The sequence below is a fragment of the Teleopsis dalmanni genome, chromosome 2 (genome assembly GCF_002237135.1).
Source record: "Teleopsis dalmanni isolate 2A chromosome 2, ASM223713v2, whole genome shotgun sequence".
Lineage (NCBI taxonomy): Eukaryota > Metazoa > Arthropoda > Insecta > Diptera > Diopsidae > Teleopsis > Teleopsis dalmanni.
In genome coordinates this window covers 87,163,208-87,186,706 of record NC_051847.1, presented here as the reverse complement: position 1 = coordinate 87,186,706, position 23,499 = coordinate 87,163,208, and the positions used below count along the sequence as shown (strand labels likewise).

At 29.0% G+C, this 23,499-nt stretch overlaps 5 protein-coding genes across 15 annotated transcripts in view; 3 read left to right on the top strand and 2 right to left on the bottom strand.

Moving 5' to 3' along the window:
- Nucleotides 1-831: 831 nt before the first annotated feature.
- On the top strand, nt 832-1,208 carry LOC119679740 (cytochrome b-c1 complex subunit 9). Its single transcript, XM_038092244.1, has 2 exons — nt 832-1,039; nt 1,098-1,208. The coding sequence occupies exons 1-2, from the start codon at nt 908-910 to the stop codon at nt 1,131-1,133; spliced, it is 168 nt and encodes a 55-aa protein (XP_037948172.1). The 5' UTR covers nt 832-907; the 3' UTR covers nt 1,134-1,208.
- Nucleotides 1,181-1,860, bottom strand: LOC119679739 (39S ribosomal protein L18, mitochondrial). The gene has a single exon (XM_038092243.1). It carries the CDS (start codon nt 1,790-1,792, stop codon nt 1,229-1,231), a length of 564 nt encoding a protein of 187 aa, XP_037948171.1. The 5' UTR covers nt 1,793-1,860; the 3' UTR covers nt 1,181-1,228.
- A 1,027-nt stretch (nt 1,861-2,887) lies between these two features.
- On the top strand, nt 2,888-17,363 carry LOC119680401 (tafazzin homolog). 9 transcript variants are annotated; one of them, XR_005252463.1, is made up of 8 exons: nt 2,888-3,098; nt 4,337-4,541; nt 15,254-15,382; nt 15,469-15,576; nt 15,644-16,032; nt 16,102-16,175; nt 16,646-16,907; nt 17,025-17,363. XR_005252463.1 is itself a non-coding variant. In XM_038093199.1 (8 exons), exons 3-7 carry the CDS (start codon nt 4,295-4,297, stop codon nt 16,144-16,146), a joined length of 918 nt encoding a protein of 305 aa, XP_037949127.1. In that variant the 5' UTR covers nt 3,543-3,868; nt 4,164-4,211; nt 4,276-4,294; the 3' UTR covers nt 16,147-16,175; nt 16,646-17,363. The 9 variants fall into 9 exon arrangements, 8 of the variants coding, with proteins under 8 accessions (XP_037949122.1, XP_037949129.1, XP_037949125.1 ...); XM_038093199.1 differs by lacking the exon at nt 2,888-3,098 and adding exons at nt 3,543-3,868; nt 4,164-4,211 and having other exon boundaries at nt 4,276-4,541; nt 16,646-17,363; XM_038093200.1 differs by lacking the exon at nt 2,888-3,098 and adding exons at nt 3,543-3,880; nt 4,164-4,211 and having other exon boundaries at nt 4,276-4,541; nt 16,646-17,363.
- Nucleotides 17,364-18,343: 980 nt separating this feature from the next.
- LOC119682830 (serine/threonine-protein kinase mos) lies at nt 18,344-19,917 on the top strand. Of its 2 annotated transcripts, none has more exons than XM_038096347.1 (5): nt 18,344-18,523; nt 18,614-18,729; nt 18,795-18,901; nt 18,956-19,163; nt 19,274-19,917. In XM_038096347.1, exons 1-5 carry the CDS (start codon nt 18,370-18,372, stop codon nt 19,910-19,912), a joined length of 1,224 nt encoding a protein of 407 aa, XP_037952275.1. In that variant the 5' UTR covers nt 18,344-18,369; the 3' UTR covers nt 19,913-19,917. The 2 variants fall into 2 exon arrangements, with proteins under 2 accessions (XP_037952275.1, XP_037952277.1); XM_038096349.1 differs by having other exon boundaries at nt 18,441-18,523; nt 18,591-18,729.
- A 3,266-nt stretch (nt 19,918-23,183) lies between these two features.
- Nucleotides 23,184-23,499, bottom strand: part of LOC119683666 — a 323,964-nt gene continuing 323,648 nt past the window's right edge. For both annotated transcript variants that reach the window (XM_038097471.1, XM_038097470.1), the window contains one exon: nt 23,184-23,476. In XM_038097471.1, coding sequence (XP_037953399.1) covers nt 23,303-23,476 — 174 coding nt within the window. In that variant the 3' untranslated portion in view covers nt 23,184-23,302. The remainder of the gene's footprint in view (nt 23,477-23,499) is intronic.

Sequence of the window (23,499 nt, the reverse complement as noted above, 5' to 3'; positions counted from 1 at the left end):
ATAGAAACTCGTTTTATAAATTAGCTAGTGGTTTTTAAAAAAAAGAATAATACTCATAATTTTTGTATAAGTTTTAAGATTTATTTATAGGTGCTTTCGGCAGCTGTTAAGTGTGGCCAAAAATATCAATTTGCTCGCTTAAAGTTGCTAAAATATACGCAAAACAACAACATCACGTAATAAGCGAACTGTTGTTTTCATTAGAAATTTCAACGTTTATTCTAGGCATATCTCAGAAAATTGTAAACAAAAATTAAAGCAAAATTAAAAAGTTTCACAAATATTTTAAAAATATTTAAAATTATGGAAAATAAATACTTAAAATATATACACAAAACTTTTTGGAAATACTTGAAGGAAGTATAATTGAAAGGTGAATTAAAATTCTTAACTTATTTGTTACTAAAAAGTTTACACATATTAAGCATAAATATTAACTACTTTTAATTTTATTGTAAAAGGAAACTTCAAAATTTCCTGCATTCTGTACATTGCTTTTAGTTTATTATTTATTTTAATTTTTAATTTTAGCTTTAGTATTATTTTTTAACAAAATATATTTTGCTTGCCTTGCACATTTGCAAGATTGGCTCTTTGCGAAAAAATTAATTTTTGACAGATTGCAACAGTTATGTCATATCTCGCTTAGCGCCTATAGTAAGCAACTTGCTATTTTTTGCCGTGCTTAACAGCAGCCGAAAATACCTATTGTACATAACATAAAATCCAAGTTAAAAAAACTTTAGTATTTAAAAAAAAACCAAGCTGGCATCACAAAATTTTTCAATTCCAAATTATTTCCCTAAGGGAATTTTATATGACAACAATACATGACATTTTGTTGAAAATCACATTAATTGATTTCGTTTCACTAGCCAAAAGGAATCCAAAGTTCTAGTTAAAAAAAATGAAGGTGGTATATAACGCTTTGTTTAAAAGGACTTCAACATATGTGTTGGCAATTATGGGCTCAGTGTTCTTCTTTGAGAGAGGAATGAACGTGCTTGCTGATACTGCCTTCGATTCCTACAACAAAGGCGTAAGTCATTTTCACAATTATGTAAGAATTTTTTTAAAAATTGTATATTATTTTGCAGAAATTGTGGAAGGACATCAAGGGAAAATACGAGTAATTTAATTCTTTTAAAATATGTTAAATTTCTTTAAATGAAATATTCGATTTAATTAGAATAAATTTAAAATTTTATTGAAAACGATAACAGTTTTTTTATTTTTTGCTTGGTGCTAATATTGCTTCACTTTCTGGAACTTCCCAAGGTTTTTCAGGTCTGTATTGATCCCATGGCAAAATAGCTTTCAACTGTTCTGGTTCCTTCAGCGCAATACCGTTTTCTTCCACTACTTTAAGAAATTTCTCCACTTTTCCGCCCGGAGTTGCTTCTATCTTACACATAATTTCAGTTATTCCTGATCGAAGGCAACGTTGCGCAAACACTCGTGCGGTATTTATATATGCGCTAGCATCGTTCGTTTTAAACAACTGTTTTTTAATTGCCCACTCTGATGAACTGGCTGTTACTACTGGACCATTTTCGAAATGCTTTACTTCAGCTGTAATATAACGATTAGTAATATTTAGTTCCAATTTATGCCAATAAGAACGTCCAGGTTTTTCCAATAAATAACCATTTGGTTTATAAGCAACACGTAATTTTTCCAGATTTCGTGGGTTACGATTTATCACGTATTGTTGACCCTCTTTTGGCAAAGATAACTTTTTGAGTTTTCTTAGCACACGAACTGGAGTTAAAGGCTGAAAATGTCCTGACATTATTTTAACCTATCGCTATGTTTATGTTATTGCACTAAACTGCGGCACTTAAGCCAGATGTATATCAAGAGCAGGGCTGTTATCTTTTTAATGCCAAATATTTGCAAAACAGGGTTGGCACGAACGTAAGACAGCATAACGTAACATCGCACATGCCGTAAAGTTTGCTGAAGCATATTGCATATCTGAAAAAATTATCATCTCTTGATATTTTTAGTATTAACTACTGTAGAATATTAATGTTTACTTAAAGATCTATACCTTTAACGAATAAAAATGTGTTAACTGATTTCGTATTGAATCCCACTCAGAAAATAAGCCACAAATAAATTATACTTAAATTAAGAATTATAATTATATAAGCATCATTTTATACAGAAAGTAATGCTGATATCAAATTTGAAACTGTTGCTGTTTTCAATGTATCCATTCGGCATATAACTGTAAACAATGGCGCAAAACTAAATATATAAGATTCAAAAATCTATTATAAGTAACACACTTAATTTGTTGACATCATTTTATAGTTCTACCAACCATAAGTTGTGAGCATTTTCTTTCAGATAAGTGCTTTGAAAATAGTTGGGTTACATTATTATGTGGTATCGGTGTTTCATACAACCTTCTTAAATAAATGGTTGCCTAATTGTAATATGCTTACAAAGAATGATGCACTCATACATCATGATTCTGTTGATCTACTATTATGATCGTTTTTAATAAAAACACACAGATGTTTACAATGTATTTTATTATTATTGTTCTTATGGATAGTGTTTTCTGCACTGGTGTTCTCACCAGATTTTACACAAAGCTGTTCCATGAAAAATTGTGTCTAAAGAGCGTATTTTGGCAATTTATTTGTGTTACGATCTCAGTTTACACTTTACTTATGTTTTACTCAAGTTTTACTACGAGTAGCTTGTGCAACAGACTTAATATTAGTTTATATGTAATGCGGTTAATTACGTGTAACGTAAATGAAACATTACGCGCATTTTTATACGTTGTCAAAAATATTCGCCGCTGTACATGTTTACATTTAGGCATGCGGTTCCTTTATAATATATGCTATCAGCTGTTCTGGATTTGGGACAAAATACTTAAGTTGTGTCTTGCGCTATGAAAAGTTTACATAGACGTTATTACCATAATTAGTTGTATTTAATTAAATAAAAAAATATAAACATATCAGTAAATTATGTTGAGGTCATATCAAGATCTAAACAGGATGCTGCATTTGGGGCGGTTCGGAGTAACGGTTCTGCAGAGGGTAACCTGCTGCACGACTTCTGTGCCAGTCCGAGTAAGTGCCATGTGGAACACGTTGTGACTTATTGAATAATTAGTATTGGGTTTCGCCTATCAAATGACCCTCACAATATGGATTTTTAAAGCCTCAATTGTTTAAGGACGCATATATGTCGACAACATATGCATTTTAACCATGGTCATTTGAATTAAATTTTGCTTAATCTTTGTTTTTCTTACTTTGGCGCAATTTATTTTATAATTCCGATTTTTGTTTATAAATTTTAAAAGTTCTTTATATATGTGTTTAGTTTTATGTTATTAAGTTAACCTAAAATATAAGTATTATTTATAATTGAATTGTATAAAAGTATGTATTTAGCATCCTATCAGTTACTATCGGGTTCGAGTTATCAAAATCAAATTATTGTAATTTTACAATTTATTGGTCTTATCATAGCATAGATAGATTATTTTTTTCATTTTTTTATTGAGTGCAACTGTTGGAGCCATAAAACAATTAGGTAAGTGAACAGTCAGTCTCACTTATCACAGTTGAATTCACCGCTGTGTAATAAATTTCACTTCAATCCAGTACGCATTGTAAGCTCCCACCGTTCGGTCGTGTAACAGTCGATTTAAATTTGAACTGAATATCGTAATACCTCTGACAATTATTCAAAATTTTTTGACATTTGCTTTGCTTAAATAAGAAAATTTTAATATATTTAATGTGTAAAAAAAGTAATCGAGGAGATAAATTAAGATTATTAGTTTTTATATAATTTGCTGTGAAATAAATTCTCCACACTTTCTATTTCATGAGTAATGTTTTTGGTAAATCTCTTGTATTGACGAGCATGTGTTGCGCATTGAATGCGCTTCCCCATCTCTGAGTTGGGGAAGCCTTTCGCTTCCCTTGCACTCCGTTTTGGCTCATCAAAAATTTCTCTTTTATAGTGAATAGAAGAATGCATTCTAAATGCAATGAAGACTTTTTGTGTTTTCTTATTAAAAGTGTGAATAGTCTTTTATTTGTGTTAACCCAGAAATATTATTTCTTTTTTATATAAAATTAATTAATTAATTAATATTTATCTTGATTTTCTTTTATATATAGTTGAAACATAAGAATGTGTGTAAGAAAATAACTGTTAAATTTAAAAATGTAAACAAATTTATGAAAATTGAATAGAAACCATGTTGATCAAAATTTGTTCAACCGATTTTAGCAATTAGGCACAGTGTATAATGTGTGAAATAAACAAAGCAAAACTATCCCTCCGTCCGCAGTACCACTTTCAACAATCCCAGACTCAGACAAAAGCGCAGCCCCGGCCGAAGCCGCTACTGGAACCTGCAGTACAGCAGCAAAAGCCTACTATGCCACATAATATTGATTGGATATTTCATCGCCTTAGGCATCCTTCAAAGCTCTGGTATATTGTCAGCCAAATTGCTGTAACAGCAGTTGGATTATTTAGTAAATTTGTTTTGGGTAAGTGAATTCTTATCACTAAATAATTTATTTAAGCTAACTTAAAGTTAAAAAAATATTAGATTAAATTTCGTTAAAGATCCATTTACAAAAATTTTCACAAAAAATCATTCGATTAGCGCAAAGACTGATATATTCATGTATATGAAATCATATAGACTAGTCGACAGATTTAAAGGCAGGTAATATGACTGTTATCACAATGGGCAATATATGTCTCCGACAACTGTCTGCACACGCCTTCTGAACCTAGAACAGAGCCTTCTGACTGTTCTATTATATGTATTAATAGAAATATATTAATTTTGCAACTTTTGGGGACTTATAGAGTAGGAAACATGAATGGATTAGAAAATAAATAAATGAATGAGGATGTCCTATAAAAAAAAAGATAAGAACGAGAATAGAATAGGAAATAAAAATGGATTAGAGGATCAATAAATGAATTAGGATATTCTATAAAAAGAAACTAAGAAAGGGGATAAAAAAGGAAATATAAATGGCTTATAAGATGACTAAATGAAATAGTAATGCTGTATGAGAAGGAGCTAAGAAGGGGGTTAGGATAGCAAATAAAAATGGCTTATAAGATGACCAAATCAGACGGTAATGTTGTGTGAGAAGGAGGTAAGAAGGGGGTTAGAACAGGGAATTAAAATGGCTTACAAGATGACTAAATGAGTTAGTAATGTTATATAAGAAGAAGGTAAGAAGAGGATGGGAGAAGGATGAAACTTTAGCTTCTATTTATTTATTGATATTTTCAACTGATAATGATCAATAATAGAAATTGAGTTTCAGCAAATAATAAACTGATTAACTAATACGCAAAACAATAACTTGAACTAGGCGTGGAACTGTTCCACATTCTGGTGCAATATAAAATTATAAAATATAAATTAAAAGTTATATTAGGGATATTCAGGCGTTGCTAGGTAATTTGGTATTTGGTAAAATAACAAAATGACGAACGTCTGCACGCCCCTTTTTAATTCTTTTTCAGAAAAGTTGTAAAATAAAGCTGTTAATTCAGTTTTTGTTTATTTTGTAATTCTGTTAATTTTGTTGTTGTGAATGACAAATAATGTAAAATTTTTATTTTATTAATTATTTATTTATTTCTATCAGAGGCTCACATTTCATATTACTAATTAAATTTGAATTTTGTGCAATACTTCACAATAATAATAATCAATCAGTTGGTGTTCTGAATATCGAAAAATATATCAGACCTGCCCGGTGATAATTCTCGGAGAACGTTATAATATCGTAAAAACAATAGCTCAAAATTTTATCACTTGACTGAATATCCCCGCATGTCTAAATACTGCTAATGGAACCACAGGAGTAGATAGAAACACCTGCGAGATCCGATCGCTCCTAAAACCATGTCATTAATTTAAAAGTCGGTATTATATACAGTCGATTTATAATCATTGGAAGTTCGTTTTTAAAGCTTTTCATTTTGTTGTATATATTATTTAGCTAATTATTTATGCTTTTAAAAATCTACGACGTGACAAAGAAGGTATTCAACATTTTACAAAACCACTGATTCAATACTATATTTTATATTTTAGTTATTAGGAGTTCCTTTCTGTTGGACTCTGAAGGGCTTCTATTTTAAACCTTTGTTGTTATTATAGATGCTTGTTATACATTATTATGCATTATATCGTTTGATCCGGCTCTCTGTGTAGAGCTTCGTTCAAAGTTTTTCGCAAAAACTTTGTAACTGATCCATCAATATTTCTTGTTTTCTACTTATCCTTACTTTGGGCATTGACCGAAGTATATCAGTTATTGAAGATTATTTTTATAAACCTCGTTCTGTTATATAGTTTCTCACGTTTTGAGGTCCTATAAATAGTTGATGGAATTCATAACAACTTTCGATATAACTTAAATTTAAAATCTTTAATCTTGCGTTTGTTCATAGTTGGGTGAATCTATTTGATAGCTACTATATCTATTATTTCAAGCTTTGTAAAAACTATAAAATTAGACTGTTACCTTTTTTTAGTTTAATTATTATGGTATGTAATTAGTTTTGGTAATTTTAACCACTATAAAAATCGTTTCAAAACCCATTAAAGCAGTATTATTTATCAAATCGTGGACTACGTAATAAGTTTCATTGGTTTATAAGTATGCATTTCGTTTATGACCTAATGTTTATAAGCTACACGACACCTCCGTTCAAGTTACTGATAGATATCGAATTTTTATTATTCCTATGATATGTATCTTAAGAAAATATAATAAAAATATAAATTTGAGAACTGTAAGTAAACAAAGTTGTTGTAGACGTCGTTATCTTTTTGCTTTGGTAGGAGATTTGTGAAAAAATTTGCTGAGCTTTCTTGAATTTATTTCTGTAAAATTATATATTATTAAATAATACGCATATATATAAATATGCGTATGAACCTGAACATAAACAGCAGTCGACTTTATGGGTGGTTTAAGATGAACCAAATCCAACAAAAATTGTTCGTGCTCAAAGCACTTCGTAACAAATGGTCATTTGTTTTTTCGGGAAAAGACAATGTGAGTGCTCACACATCTCGTCTAACAACCGACTATTTAAACATTCAAAAAACCGAATTGATGGGTCATCCACCGTACAGAACCCAATGATTTCTTCTTGTTCCCGAACGTCAAGAATAAATTACGTGCACAAGGATTTTTGTTGTCCAACGGCTGAAGAAGCCGTTGTTGCAATTAAAAACCATGTTTTGGACGTGTCTGAAGAAGATTGGTAAAAATGCTTGGACAAATGGTTCAAACGCATGCAAAAGTGTATAAATCATAAAGGAAAATACTTCAAGAAAGAATAAAGCAATTTTCAACGCACAAGTTAGTATTTTTTCTTTGTTAGGCTCAAAAAATAGTAGCCCTCGTATTGATGACCCTCGTATAATAAACCCAAAATTACAAGTATAGAAATCTACACTAAACAAATTCAATATTATAATCCTTAGAGTAGCCGAAGACCCAATTATCTATACAACAGATTGAAGAGATGGCTTAAAGTAGAGCTATAATTTTACTAGAAAAGTTAATCTATTGATATTAGAAACAGTTTAATGGAAATGATGTGTCATGACTCTATGGTCTCTATAGATGTTAAATGTAGGTATAGTACCATCGTCAATCCTTTATAAAGGAGCAATTTTTAATGGGACCTTACATTACTTTTCTTTTGCTATACTTTGGGTCTGTTATTATTTTGACCTTTTTTTTTCTAACTCTGATTGTTCTATTTTCTACATTTTGATTTTAATATTAATTTCTCATAAAATGTTTTACGGTTTGTTTCTCTTTTGCTCACAATGTCATTACAAATTTATATAAATAAAATGTATCTTGCGTTTGTGCCACGGTCATTTAATTATTGTGTCTACGATTTTCAATATCACATCACGTGTTGTTTACTAAAAAAAGTTGCTATTTTCTGTTGTTACTCGTATTAACGTCACCAATCTGAGATGTGAGAGTGGAAATGTATTTGCACAATGCGGCTGCAGTGCCAAAACAAATTGTTCTCATATCCAACGTTTACATATCAGCTACTTCCTTTATATTAAAATATTTTACTACAAAAAACTGTAATTAGCAAATGATAATTATTAAAAAAAGGTGCACTTTAGATTAACAACACTCTGTTCTATTATCTCTTCTTGTATACTCTGAACTTGTCTACTTTGAACTTTAAAGAGGGGTTAAATAATGCATCGCATATAAATAATCACAATATTCTAATCAATATTCATAATAAAAAACTATAATTATATATTGAATGTACTCAGTAAAGATAAGAATGTGAAACTGTTTCGTAAACAATTTATAGAGTTTCCGCATTAAATACCTTTAAAAAGTGGAAAGAGTAGATAGATAGGTAAATGAAAAGGAAGAAGAATTGAAGCTTGTTTATCGATTTTATCTTTAACACTTCCGATTTAGTTCTATACAATAAGTCCTTTGACTCTTTCTCTATTTGGAGTATAACATAGGCTATGGCTGCTGAAGCAATGTTAGTCCAAATTCTGTTGGTCTTTCGTCAGTGACTGGCGGAGGCAGGGTTTAAAACGGGATGTTTAGAGTATACATGTAGAAACCAACTTAATGAAAAGATCAAAACATTGAAAGATGAAAGAATACAACCTGTTTCTCTTGACCTGACTGCTGAAGCAATGTTAGTCCAAATTCTGTTGGTCTTTCGTCAGTTGCTGGCGGAGGCAGGGTTTAAAACGGGATGTTTAGAGTATACATGTAGAAACCAACTTAATGAAAAGATCAAAACATTGAAAGATGAAAGAATACAACCTGTTTCTCTTGACCTGACTGCTGAAGTAATGTTAGTCCAAATTCTGTTGGTCTTTCGTCAGTTGCTGGCGGAGGCAGGGTTTAAAACGGGATGTTTAGAGTATATATGTAGAAACCAACTTAATGAAATGATCAAAAATTTGAAAGATGAAAGAATACAACCGTATATGCAACCTTTTATGGTTCTAAGGAAGCTGTTGTCGATGTATCGACAAGATTGTCGACAATATTAATGACTGAATATCAATATATGACAGTTAGAGTTCTGTAGTTCATAAGGATATGTGGTTTCTTAAAGACTGACTGCAACACAATTCGAATTAAAAGATTTTCGCTTTTAATCCATTTTTATGTGGCAAATATTTTATTTTGATTTATTTTTATTATGTATTTTTCTTTTATCAGTTTTTCTAAAGATGAAGAAATGATGGAATTTGTCGTAATCTATCAGTTCTAGTGTAACCTACACATATCTTCTTTGCTGATGTCTCCATCAAACGAAAAACAGATAATGGTTTAATAATAGCCCTCAGCTGTGTTTGTGTTAGTATAGGATATTTTCTAAGAAGGGATAGCACAATAGATTTCATAAGTTGTAATTGTCCGTCCTATAATAATGACATTAATCTCATCTCTTTATTTGCTATTCTAATTTTAATAATAAGATAAGATAATTCCACTTAATAAAATTCAAGGTATGGATAGGATTAGTTAGTTAGTTAAGGTGGAGGTAGGACGAGTCCTCCTCAATTAGCTACAAAGCCATTTTGAATCCACAAAAACCTCGTAATAGTGGGTAGTAGATCGAATGTCGAACTAGAACCAGCAAGACGTATTAACAAAGGCAAGAATCTGGCTAATGCTGATGCTGGACATATCGTCAAGTGAATTGAAGAATGGGACCCCTAGATACCTAAACCTAGTTCTGGCCAGACCTGGACAAAGACACATCAGGTGTTCTGGTGTCATTTCTTCAAGAGCTGGTAGACACGCATTACAAGAAGTACCACAGGGTAGGCTGAGTCTAGCTCCATGCCGTCCTATAGAGCAGTGTCCTGTAAAGACAGATATTAGCCTAGATACCTCAGATTTGTTTCTACAGATGGATAGGATTATTTAATAATAATTTAATTAAAATTCAACACAGTTAGAGTTCTGTAGTTCATAGAGAAAGTAAACAATAGAGTTCTAAAGACTGATGATAGTCTGATGTCTTCACAAAACTCTCTACTATTTGTTGTATTTAGATCTTCTTATATCTTTATTTTTAAACAAAAAAAGTGTTTGGAATAATTGGATGAAAATTAAGATTGTTTATTAGTTCTTATTTCATATATAATTTCAGTCATTTTGAATTCACAGCATTTTTTCATACTTAATTATTATTTGATAGTTCGGTGTGCTAGTTCGATTTGCAAATTTAACTTCAGTGATTCAATAACCTTTTGTCGTCTTTACCTCTAATATGAAACCTTTTTTCAGGCGTATCTGCTTAATTCGTGTTTTCTGCAGCATAATTCATCCAGTGATAGCACTGATTCCTTAACTATATCACTCCACTGAAGATTCCATCGCACCTTTTTACTAGATTATATGATTCGATTCTCAGAATATGAATTATTATAAAGATATTAAAGTTTTTAAGACCTATTAATTCAGATGCAGACTGTATAGAATAAACGTTTTCTCGAATGTTCCTAATACTGCTTTCTGGTCATGCTTTATATTAAAAAACCTCACATATTATCTATTTACTACGTTTCTGTTAATGGGTCATTCTAGATGGAACTTTGTCTCATAGGTTGTTAACTGCTTTTTCAGTTTTGTTATATATTAATTTTTTTTTGCAAAATATAGACGCATTAACAGTTTTTAAAAATAAAGTATTCATATAATATATCTGTCATTAAATTATATAAAATAGGTTTTTATTGCCTTTCTGGAAATATTGTAGATCAAACCTGGTCTTTTTTATTTACCAGTAAAGTGATTACATACATTGCAATATGATCATTAAATCGATTTATAATTGAATATATAACATATATTAAATATAATTGGAATAAATCAATACTTATGATTTGAAATACATAAAATTATTTAAATTAAATTATATTTATCAGTTCTATCTAATCAAAAACTTAAAGATAGTTAAGAAGATGGTCACTTACATTCATAAACTAAACATAAATATTTAGTGAAAATATTCACCAAGCCACAGAAATATATTAGATATATTTTCTATATATTTATATAGATATAGATATATGTATATTGCCTCTCCTATCTAAAATAACGAGTTCCGCCTTAAATAATGTACTACATCTCTAGTAACTTATCCAGAGGGATAATATAATCTTTACATTATATAAACTAAAAAATTCTGATATATTTTTGTTTATATATTTTATAATATTGCTTATATTAACTAGATAATGAAACTAAAGAAACACTGCAGAAACTTATTAACTACGGAATAAATAAATAATAGAAAATTTGGGTTTAATTTTTGAAGATAAAGTGCATTTTTATAAGATTTTGAAAATAACCTCAAAAAAGTATGTTACTTTCAAATACAAATTTATATAAATAAAGATGGGTACATAAATAAAATTGTTGTTTTAAAGATTTGTTTTTAGTATAAACCGTCCTGATCCTGTTCCCTATTTTTCCACAAAATGTTTTAATTTATATTATAATTTAATATATATTTATTCAATTAGTGGACTATAAAAAACTTTCTATTAAACTCCTTTGGTCCAATTATAGCTATTCTAGCTATCATTGACATTCTCCTATTAGTTCAGTCCTTCACCCATCCCATATATTTAAAAACTTTAAAACAATCCAATCGTTCTAATATAGGGCCCACAGAATGGGTCACATAACTTAAGGAATTGAAATTTTATGGTTGATCTATCATTACTCCAAAATGTTATAAATGCAGAATGCAGCTTTGTTAAATGGAATAAATTCAGTATAGAATTCTTAGTCAATTCTTAGATATGATAAAAACATGTGGATATTGGCTCTCATTTCAATATTACCAAAGATGAAGAATCTTAGCTTTATTTGCTGAATGTAGTGTGAGATGTAAACAACTTCGAATGAATGCAAAAAGTTCTATTATTAAATTTAATTGAAAGCCCAATTCATTAAAGTAATTGAATTTTCTAATAAAATAACTTAAGATTGACCAATAAATTGTAAAGATTCTGTTTGCGGCGCAATTTGCCAATTTACAGAATCGTGCGAGAGGTGACAATTGAGTCAAAACAATTGCGTGCTTGACATCTTAAGAGTGTTTTGAAGACTGACACATTGTCATTAAAAAGTCATGTTCGTTTAGAAGCAAATAAAATGTTTTAATTGCAAAATAAAAATATATCTTGTATGGAGATACCTGTTTCCAGGATTTTCTTAAAATAATATCACTTTAGAATATTGAACTGTAGGTAAACCTCCTTGGTATAAGCAAACATTTTTGCATCCTTCAATATTTATTGTTAACATAATTAAGTCTAAGATTTTCCAGTTGGACTTTTGTAGTTAAATTTTTATTTCTTTAGTGTTTCCTATAGTTTTGAAATCATCATTTTGTATGATTCTACACATCTCGTTCAGTGTCAGAAGTGAGTTAATTATTGAGTGTAAGATTAAAGGTGTGGACTAGAAGGAAAAAGTAGAAGCGGTGACTAGTCATCAATATCGCTCTGTACTCTACCAGACAAAATTTTTTATGCTTTTATATTTATTTTATATTTTTATGCTTTTATTCTGAACAATACAGAAGTTTAATAATATTATCATAATGGAACACATGTTTAGTGTAGTATTTTTGCATTAATAGTAGTTGCTCTAACTTCGCTTGTCTGGAGTCTACAGATTAAAATTTAATATTATCGGAGACCACCGAATGCGCAAGATTCTTCGTAGACAATGGTTTTAAAAGTCTGAATTTTAGACTGGATTTTAATAAAATTTTAAATAGAATTGTTTTCGTGTTGGTATTGGATATGCGAAATTTTGTGTAAGTGGATAAGTGGCTGCAATTACATATCTTTGTAAGCTGAATAAAAGCAATTCTAGCTTTATTATTTCTGCCAATAATATATTCATTTGCTACTAGGTTAGGTTAGGTTGGAGTTGTGGCCCCGTTGCCAAAAATGACCACTTGAGTTCTTACATCGACTAAAGGTCAGGACAAACACACGAAAAGGTTATGACTCTCTCATTAGGTAAAGATGAACCAACTTCATAATTCTTTAAGCTTGGTTAAGTCCCTAATTTCGCAGGATGACAGCTCAATCAGGTCGATAAAAAAAGGAAGCCCTAAAAATTTTAAATCTTTTCTTAGCTAAAGATAGACAAAGACACATAAGATGGAGCACAGTTACCTGCTCATCCTCAGAGCTACGACTACAATAAAAGTCATTATAGGGTAAACCCAGTCTTATAGCATGCCTACCTATCATTGATTTGCTGAGCAGATCATCTCTGCTATTAAGATACATACATATGCTATTCATTGCAAACATTCTGTTAAATGGTGATAGGTATTTTAATATCTGTATATACTTGTATATTTCATTCTGTTTATTATTATGCTTTTTTTTATTATATTATTTTTATTATTGGTGTCAAATGTTGCAAGTAAATAGTTCAGTTTTCTATTTAGTGTTGAACTTATGACTTTTTCAGATGACATCACTGCATTTCTAATCATTTTTATGAACTACTTGGCATGCATTGTTTTTGTACATTTTTAAAAGCAGTAAGAAAGTAATTAAAATGTTTTAAAATATTAAAATTTTGGGATGAATCCAAATAACTCATTTATCATTAATATATTGTACAAATATTAGGGCATAAAAAGCATTTTATGTTTTATGTGTTACAAAAAAAAGTTATTAACCCAAATAAATATATACGATACAAGGGTTTCATTAACTTTTGTAAAAACTAAACTTAAATAATAATATTAACTCTTTACAAACACAGTACATGTACTGATTAAAAAAGCTGCATTCGGCTTTTGTCTCTTTATGTATTTTCAATATGACAAATCATAACTGAAGTGGGGAAGAAATAAAAACTTTAAAACTTCGCTACATATATGTACCATATATGTATATATGTCTATAGATACTGCCGTATATAGACCTACACTTGACCTAACCGTAATTTTTTAGATATGAATGTGTGCCAAAGTAAGCTGTCGTAAAGAATATAATTAATATCGTTATAGAGAGTCTGGTTCTAGAAACGATTGGTGTTGCGTCACAAAGTCAAAGTCAATGCTTTCTTTATACGACTAAGTGCCAATGACCTTTTTTGGATGGGTTACGTATATTTCTGATTATAAAGGCTGTAGGGATACGTACATTTCTGAGTATAAAGGCTGTAAGGAGAAATCGTTTGATAGTAAATTTTTTATGAAAGCAAAACTTTTCTAGTAGTTTTAATATAGTAGTTTCTAAAAGAACCGATAAAGAAATGGATACTTTATTTAAAACTTTCATGCACTTATTTGGCATATATATTTACAACATTTGGTATTGCAATATTCAACGAAAACAGAAATATATTACAAAAGCATTAAACTGCCTACGATAACCAAAGATCCATGATTCCAAGAACGGGCGGGTCTACGTCCCGGAACCACTCGTCAATCTCGACGACTAAGTGCCGTTCAGTTTGCAGTTATAGTTTTAAATAGTTTTATATACAATTAGAATAACAGGGCAACAATTAACAAACTAACCAATAAAGAAACAAATGGTCGGTTAGTTGGTTGCATGGGGAGGCCATTATATAATTTCCATGTACCTCAATTAGTGATTTTTCGTCGATTTGCTACTACATTCCTCGCAAGAACCCCTAATATAGGAGAGTATAGGCTAAATCCATCCCGTCGAACTTAGATAATTGAATAGGTCTCGCTTCTTTACCGATGAACAGTCTGATAAACTGTCAAAGAAGTATTTTCTAGAAATCCATTTCTTCTGGATATATCCAAAACCGGGCATTTACAGGGAAAATTTATTATGGTTTCTTTTTTCTGCGGGTTTCCACAACTTCTGCAGTGAGGATTATGAGTAATGCGCAGTTTCTCTGCGTGGGTTCCTATACACTAATGACCAGAAAGAACTGCATTAAGTCTTGCTTGATAAATATTAGAATTCTTGATTTGTACAGTTCACTATATCTTAGGAGCTTAGTGCGCATAATTAATCAGTCACGATGCTCATATCATTTATTTGGAATTGCAAATGTCATTAATTCTAGAATCATTTTACCATTTAAGTTATTGCTTTAAGTTAATTTGAAATTTTTATAAATGTATAGAACTCTATACATTTCTGTTACTGTTTTTTCTACAGCTTTCATGAACAGAACAGTGGTGTATAACAAGGATAGACTGATAAACTTAGTAGCGAAAAGACCTAAAGGTGTGCCTCTGGTCACAGTATCAAACCATCACTCATGTTTTGATGATCCAGGACTTTGGGGTATGTAATTTTACTACAATATATTAAAAAAAAATTATCACAATAATTATTGTATTTTTAATTACTATATATATATTTTTTTGCAGGTGTGCTGCCAGTAAAATATGTTTGTAACACTTTTAAAATACGTTGGTCGATGGCGGCGCATGACATATGTTTTACAAACAAATTGCATTCTTATTTCTTTATGTATGGTATGACTTTAACATATAGAAATACATATAAATTTTAACAATAAAATAAATAAAATTTTTTCCAAAGGAAAGTGCATTCCAGTAGTACGCGGCATTGGTGTATATCAAGATGCAGTCAATTTATGTATACAGAAATGTGCTTTGGGTCATTGGGTACATGTCTTTCCAGAAGGTAAAGTTAATATGACAAAAGACGAAATGCGCCTTAAGTGGGGTGTAGGACGTATTATATATGAATCACCTCGCATACCGATCATATTGCCTATGTGGCATGAAGGTATGGATGAAGTACTGCCAAATGTTGAACCGTATGTATTGAAGTGGCGTAAAAAAGTCACGCTCAATATAGGACAACCTATAGATTTAAATGATTTCATAAGCGATCTAAAAAGTAGAAGTGTGCCAGAACCGGTGGCAAGAAAGTTAATTACTGATAAGATACAACAAGTATTTCAAGTAAGTCTAGTCTTATGTGCGTATTTTCATTACAAAATTTTTACTAAAATAGTTTTAATTTTTTTACAGAAATTACGTTTAGAAACCGTGGAACTTCATAAAAGACGTACATAGTCTTCCTCATTAGTGCTAGTTTTTATTAGGTATTCTAATGTATATGTTTTTTTTCTTCCCTTTATGTGTTCTAGTTGTATTTAAAAATTGAATTTCGTTATTACTTTGTTTTAATTTATTCATTACAAAAAAAATATTTATAACAATAATAAATATTAATTAAAAATTGTTTGAATTAAGAGCTTTTATGAATGTTAAACAGAATCTAAATTATGAAAAAATTAAAAACTGTTAGAAATAAGAGCTTTTATGAATGTTAAACAAAATTAAAATGATAAATTCATTAAAAAATTTAATAATATAAATTTTTTAATAAAATCAGAAAGTATTGAGTTATTTTGGTGATGTTGTAGTGGAGTTTTCATATGTCACATATGTCTAATTATTTATAAGATGCGTTGAAATATTTTTGAATATTTAAAGAGACCAAAATTTAATAAAACAATTAACCTTGCATAATGATTATAAATTGTATTTTATTTTTATTATTTAATTTTAGTGATCAATGTGCTAAAAATCTCAAACCATAGACTTTAAGTGCAGTACAGTAAAAGTTGAATATAACGAATATTTTAACACGGTTGCAAGAACGGTCAGGTCTATGTTCCGGATCCATTTGTCAATTACGACGACTAAGTGCCGTTTACCACCCATGCAAATGGAGTTTACAAGCAAATTCCTGAGGGATACCGAAACAATGTCTAACTAAACTTATGTCCAATTTAAAGAACATATGATTAGAGTAAAACATTTAGAATCATGTAATGAGTTGTTCATAATAAATAATATATATTGTGTGATTTGTTAAATAGAATAGTCAATCACAGAATTCTATCTTCCGTCAAATGGATATTCATTAAATTACGTATTCGTTGTAGTTGGTGTCTGGAATGTTAAGGAATCCATATAAATAAATAGATAAGCCGATGATATAAGCAATATTGTATGAAACATATACGTGTATGAAATGGAATATCTAGCTGTAGAAATAACTTAAATATTTTGAAAATGATTTCGGTAAAATATACATTACACATAGTATAAAAAATTAAACCGATGTAGAAGCTAAATATCGCTTGCCTTGCATTGCACTTCATTAGATCAAGAACCAGATTCAAATAATGCGATAATTCTACACATCACTGCCTGCTTTATCTACTATAATGTATTTAACAATGTTGATGGATGTTAAAAATGTAATTGTCAATTATTTTCATGATGTCGATATTAGAAAAAAATCGATATATCAAAAGTAATAAAAATTATTAGTAAAAAAATAATTAATTAGTTATTTAAATAAGCTCTGACAATTGTATAATAAGAATAATATGCTTCAACAGTATAAATAGGCTCTTTCATATGGTATTTGTTGGGTTATTCTGTGGAGTCAAGGAATCCACTTAAGTGTAAATTGCAATTGACTAAGGAAATTAGTAGTTATTATGTTAAACAGTTTCTTTATTTTACTAACGGTAGCGGCAAGATTCATTAAAGGGTATATTCAATCTCCTAACGAATTGTTTCTTAAAAAAAATGACCCGTTACAATATTTATTAAAAGACTGAAATCTTGGTGAGTGTGTGACACTCTGCTTAGAAATGGCGGAATATCTACTGATCTTTTATATTTTGTATGTGACTGCTCTATTGTGGAAGATTTCAATAATCCTTTGCATTCCAGCTATATGCATACTTTATTTGGGTGTTCTAAATGTGTTCATAAGGCAAACTGTATGGTTAATTTATCCACTTACAATACGCCTGTGAACATTATTTTAAATATATTACTTGATCACCTGTATAACATGATTCTTACGTAGAGTGTATGGAGGATTGAATTAAGCGCTAATATAGTGGTAAGGTACTTCATGGAGCCTGCTTTAAAGCCGATAAAACAATTTACGATAGATTCATCATTTCTTGTATAATTATTCCATATTTCCAAACACATATTAGATTTAATGTATGAAATAAAAATTATTTCTAATAGTACACGTATATATGTATATATATGATATAAAGCTTGTTTCAGTTCAATCTCTGTTGAACCACAAAAAATGTTGGAGATCTCTGCTTATATGTCAAACGAACTGAAAGTCTGATGTAAACAAAATCAAAATAACAGTTAATAGATAATTGCAATGTGTTTTGTCTTTGAATAAATATTTGTTTCAATGTGGCAAAAAAATAGATTTAAATTAAATTTAATAAAAAAATTTGCAAAATGACATTATTAAAGGTTTGCAATAAACAAAAAGAAATCATACTCAATACGCCAAACCGAAATGAAATTTTGAAAGAAGGTCCACCAAAAGATGATAAATGTGATATTTTGGGCAGAGGATCTTTCGGTACAGTATTCAAAGCGATATTTCAAGGTATAATAGCACGATATTTGATTATCAAATATATTTATATTGAAATGAATAAATATTACAATGAAAGTTATTTCCACATTAAAACTAAAGCCAAAGAAGTTGCTGTGAAAGTTATTAGGAATTTAGATGATATGAACTTACAAACTATGAACAATGAAGCTAATATTTTGGGCTGGAATCACCCAAATATTGTACAGATTTTAAAGGTACTAAAATGTAATGAATGAACTTGGCCCTACTCATTGTGTGTTTTCGTGTATTTCTGATCTAGATAGAATCAACTTGTAATTTTGGTATTGTAATAATGGAACGATTTGCTGGACAGTGCTTACAAATGGTGCTAGATACCATAGAACTGGAATTAGTGCACAAAATATGGTAAGTTATTCTGTTCCATATCACTTAAGATATCTATATAAAATTATAATTAAGGATTACATTGGATATATTAGCGGCTTTGTCATATTGCCACTCACGCCATATACTGCATTTAGATGTTAAACCACAAAATGTGTTAGTCGATTATAGCAGAAGTCTGGAAGCGACTTCAGAGCCTATACATAAAGGCTATATTTGTAAATTATGTGATTTTGGTGCATCAATAAATTACGATCAACTAAATTTAAAAAGCAAGTCAAAGGTAAAATTTATTATTTATTACTTGCTTAAAAGTTTAAAATTTTTTATCAATCATATATACTAAAAAAAATACTGTCATAATAATATAAAATTACGCATTTAAATCTCCAGGGTACTGTACGTTATATGTCGCCGGAAGCACTTTGTAATGCCACGTTAACACCATCCTCTGATATCTACTCCCTTGGTATAACAATGTGGCAATTGCATCATAGACATTTACCCTATGATTGGATCGAGCATAATGAAGTTGTTGCTTATTTAGTGGTAAAAACTAACCTACGTCCCGATAATAGAAAAAGTCTTTCTCTAGTAAAATCTAACACAAATATTAAAAAACATTTAAATTGTTATTGCAATACTTACTCAGTTGATGTATCTAAAAATTCAGTACTGAATATAAAAAATTTTTCAACGAATTCAGAAAATGTGTATTCAAGCAAGGAAAATTATTATAAAAACACAGAAATACTCAAAAGTCATAGGAAGTATAGAACGCCATTTCATAATTTATGGCGAAAGGGCACTAATCTTTTTTCAAAATATTGTTTATATGAAAAACAAAATACCAGAGAAGAGAAAGCAAATGATTTCAATTTAGATATTATTTTTGGTAAAGGATTTTTTGCGAAAAATCCGAAAAAAGAAATCTTGTTTGAGAACATTTATAGTTGCTGTTGGAATAGTGAGCCACATTGTAGACCAACGGCAGTAGATTTAGAAAAAAGCTTAAAAGAGTTGTTAAATTAAATTTGTTTTTGTGGTATAATTATTTAAGTTATTATAATTTCCTTTTAAACAATTATTTTAATTTACTTTGATTATAAATGTTTTAATAAATGTTTTTTAATATAAAATAACTTTGAAATCTTTTTTGGATTGAAACTGCCCGATCCACAGGGGTATAACTAAGGAGTGGGACATATGAAGTAATGGTTCCAAGAACGGATTTACGTCCCAGAATCACTCGGGACACTAGCAACGATTTAATGTCATTCGACACCTCCTAAAAGGACTTTACAAGCATGTTTAGCGAGTCCAAAAAACAACAACATGTGAGGTTATGGTTCATCCTTAAAAGCATACTGGAAATAAAACCGCATTCATGAGATGTTATTCAGTCTTCCTAAATGTTATGTAACGATAACTAGGATATGAGCAATATGATTAGATAGTTGTTGTTGTTGACATAGACTCGGCCATTCTTCCAACTTTCTTCATAGATAGCTGGGGCTGGTACAATTGTTATTGTGCACACCATTCGCTCTAACACCTTGAATAACATTGGTAAGCAAATGTTCGAAAATTTTTTCGGAGTATAAGTTGAATAAGAAGGAATATAGAATCCACCTCTGCCTCACTTAATGTGAGACAGATATCCTTTCGGTCAGCATATATATTCGTATGAACAGCTATTTTCATTACAAATTGATCATAAAATCCCGATGCAACAAATTTTTTCCTCATATATCATAATATAATGAAGCATACTTGTTAGTTCATCATAGTTGACGATTTTACAATAGCCGATAAAGCATAGAAATATATATTCCTAAACAACTTCATAGTTTTTAACTAATATTCGTGTATATAGCAGAACGATATACACTTATTAAGATATAATTGGATTTGATGAAATAGCTAATATTTTAATGTAACAATGTAGTTAAGTGGAGAATTCTATTGTATAAGTTCTATTTCATAGCAATGTCAAAAAATGAGAAAAATAAAAATCAGCTAAATTAAGAGAGCACATTTTTTTGCTATTGCGTATGCTTAACAACATATTAATGGTACAAATTTTCAAGAAATGTGTCCAAAATATTTTTGGAAACTTAATCACACTTCACCTTTAAATAAATATTTAGTTCTGAAGACATTTTTGTCATTTATTTGAAAATATCTTCAAACAGGGGATACAATTAAATCTATCGGCCAGACTTCATGTTTCTAATGCCCAGAAGAAATATTAAATAACTGATAGATCCATTTTTAACAGCGAAATAAACAATGTTTAAAGTTAACTATACCTACAATATTAAAGAATATAACTATTGATTAATTTTAGATTTCCAATTTATAGTATCGTAAATAATAACTAGTATTTTAAGTAATAAGAATGCAATAAAAAAAAAGGTTTATTAACTTTTAAATAAATTAATATGGTTTTAATTTATACACATATTTGTTTACATTCCTTTTTTAAATAAATATATGCTTATTTATATACAAATCCTGTCATAAATGTTTTTATAATTATTATGATTTAATATAATTTAATTTTATTTTTATTAATAATTTTTGTACTCACTAAACTATGAAAAATACATTTGCAATTTTAGGAGATTTTTGTTATGTATATATTCGTTACCTTCTGTGTATAAGAATTTCATATGTTTTGACATATATATATATTATATATCTTTAATTGATTTTTCATATGACTTATAGTTTATTAATAATATAAATATTATTGTTAATATTTTTCAATGTTATATATACAAGTAAATAAATAATTTAAATATATATAATATATTATATGTACGTTTATATAAATATACAGAAACCATAAATCTATTTTAATCATTATTAAATTTCTTATAATCTTAAATTTTTTAAACAACTTTTAAAGTTTTTTTCAAAACTATTTCTTTTTTAATAAATGCAAGTAATTGATTAACAGCAGCAATGAAAGTGCCAGAATGTTTAACAATATTTTATTTCTCGGTATGTAAGGTGCTTCTATAACTTGTGGCACTACCTGCATTTTTTTTTATTTTATTTCTTAAACTAAAGTTTTTCATATATTTACTTTAGTTTATAAACTTAATTATAAGTCTTTCTATGTATAACAACTAACTTCTGTTCGTATTATTTTTTTTTAAATTTAAGGTATGTCAAAAACACGCAAATCAATTTACTTTTTGTTTTGTCATAAATTTGTGCGGAAGACTATTTATCTATATTGTTTATCCGTTTCTATGTAGTTGGTTGATATAATGTTCTTATATGCATATGCATATGTCATATGGTTTATGTTTCTAGTAACTTTACGAGAGAAATGTCTAGCTATAAGAGTAACTAATTAACTGTTTGAGTAATATATGATTATATAAATTTAATTAATGTTAATTAGGGTCAATGCTTATTATCGTACTGTAAAAATACATATATATTTTTTTAATTATACATCGAAATTAATAGTTTATACAAGAGAGAATTCAATTATAAGCCAAATAAAATCCCTAAAAATGTCAGATTATGAATTCGAATGATATAACTAAGAGATTATAATATATAACATGATTAAAGATGTTAATTATAGTATAGTCTAATTTATACTTTATAAATTATCTTAATTTATAAAATTAAATTAATTTCGATATATGTTTTTATATTTATATAACGCAATTTTTAAAGAATTAAACTAGTGCAGAATTTAAAATAAATTTACTATATAATATTTATATATATATATAAGAACTATAGGGATCTTCAGTATTTATAACAATTCATATTGGGTATTTAAATGGATATAAAAATTGAATGTCTTCCATTAATTAAATGGATGATAAGAACTATAGTTGTTTTCAGTATTAATAAGAAAACAATTTATATTGGATAAGAAATAATCTATAAAAAATAATTTATGACTATTTGAAAAAATTAATTTTAATTCTTTAGAATATCGAAAAAAAATTGCGTTACTTAAAATGTTTTAAACATAAAAAAGGAAAGACCAATATATAAAAATAATATTTTGCAACCAATTTATCACTCCACAATATTACGGGGGAGTGTGGTGAAAATACAATATTTTAAGAGTGATATACATAGCTATATATATATGTTTCATCGGCAGTTTTAGGCTTTAAAATTCTAAGTCTTTCTAATTCTCTTAATTTCAATATAAATTTCAATTTTACAGTTATAGGCAGTTCCGAAATTGGTGTTACTTTTACATACCTTATATAATTATATTTCATTATGAATTCTTTTTTTAATATTATTTTTAATATATCACATTTAAGTCTTTTTTTCTTAACTCTTATTATTTACTTAACTAAATATTAAGTATATAGTCGTTTATGAATTTTTATGATATTAGATCGCAAACACGATTTGAGATTATGATTCTGTTTAACTTGCATAGGAACGTCGCACGGGAACTGGTGGAGGAATTTTTGATTTTCTTATTGGTTGCATTTGTTGTTTGTAAGAACTCGGTGGTGAGGACTTACACGTTGGTATTCTAGTTGGCTGCAATTTTTGTGTTACCGTCTGTAAGGGTTTAGAGAGCTCTGTTTTTGGTTCCTAAAAGTTATTGAAAAAAAAAA

Excerpts from the sequence above, each read along its gene's own strand:
- LOC119679739 (XM_038092243.1), bottom strand. The coding sequence starts at position 1,792 with ATGTCAGGACATTTTCAGCCTTTAACTCCAGTTCGTGTGCTAAGAAAA.
- LOC119682830 (XM_038096347.1), top strand. The coding sequence starts at position 18,370 with ATGACATTATTAAAGGTTTGCAATAAACAAAAAGAAATCATACTCAAT. Across the intron at positions 18,524-18,613 it reads ATTCAAAGCGATATTTCAAG|CCAAAGAAGTTGCTGTGAAA; the intron begins GTATAATAGCAC and ends TTAAAACTAAAG. Across the intron at positions 19,164-19,273 it reads ATTTAAAAAGCAAGTCAAAG|GGTACTGTACGTTATATGTC; the intron begins GTAAAATTTATT and ends TTAAATCTCCAG.
- LOC119679740 (XM_038092244.1), top strand. The coding sequence starts at position 908 with ATGAAGGTGGTATATAACGCTTTGTTTAAAAGGACTTCAACATATGTG. Across the intron at positions 1,040-1,097 it reads TCGATTCCTACAACAAAGGC|AAATTGTGGAAGGACATCAA; the intron begins GTAAGTCATTTT and ends ATTATTTTGCAG.
- LOC119680401 (XM_038093194.1), top strand. The coding sequence starts at position 2,994 with ATGTTGAGGTCATATCAAGATCTAAACAGGATGCTGCATTTGGGGCGG. Across the intron at positions 4,542-15,253 it reads ATTTAGTAAATTTGTTTTGG|CTTTCATGAACAGAACAGTG; the intron begins GTAAGTGAATTC and ends TTTTTTCTACAG. Across the intron at positions 15,577-15,643 it reads TTCTTATTTCTTTATGTATG|GAAAGTGCATTCCAGTAGTA; the intron begins GTATGACTTTAA and ends TTTTTTCCAAAG.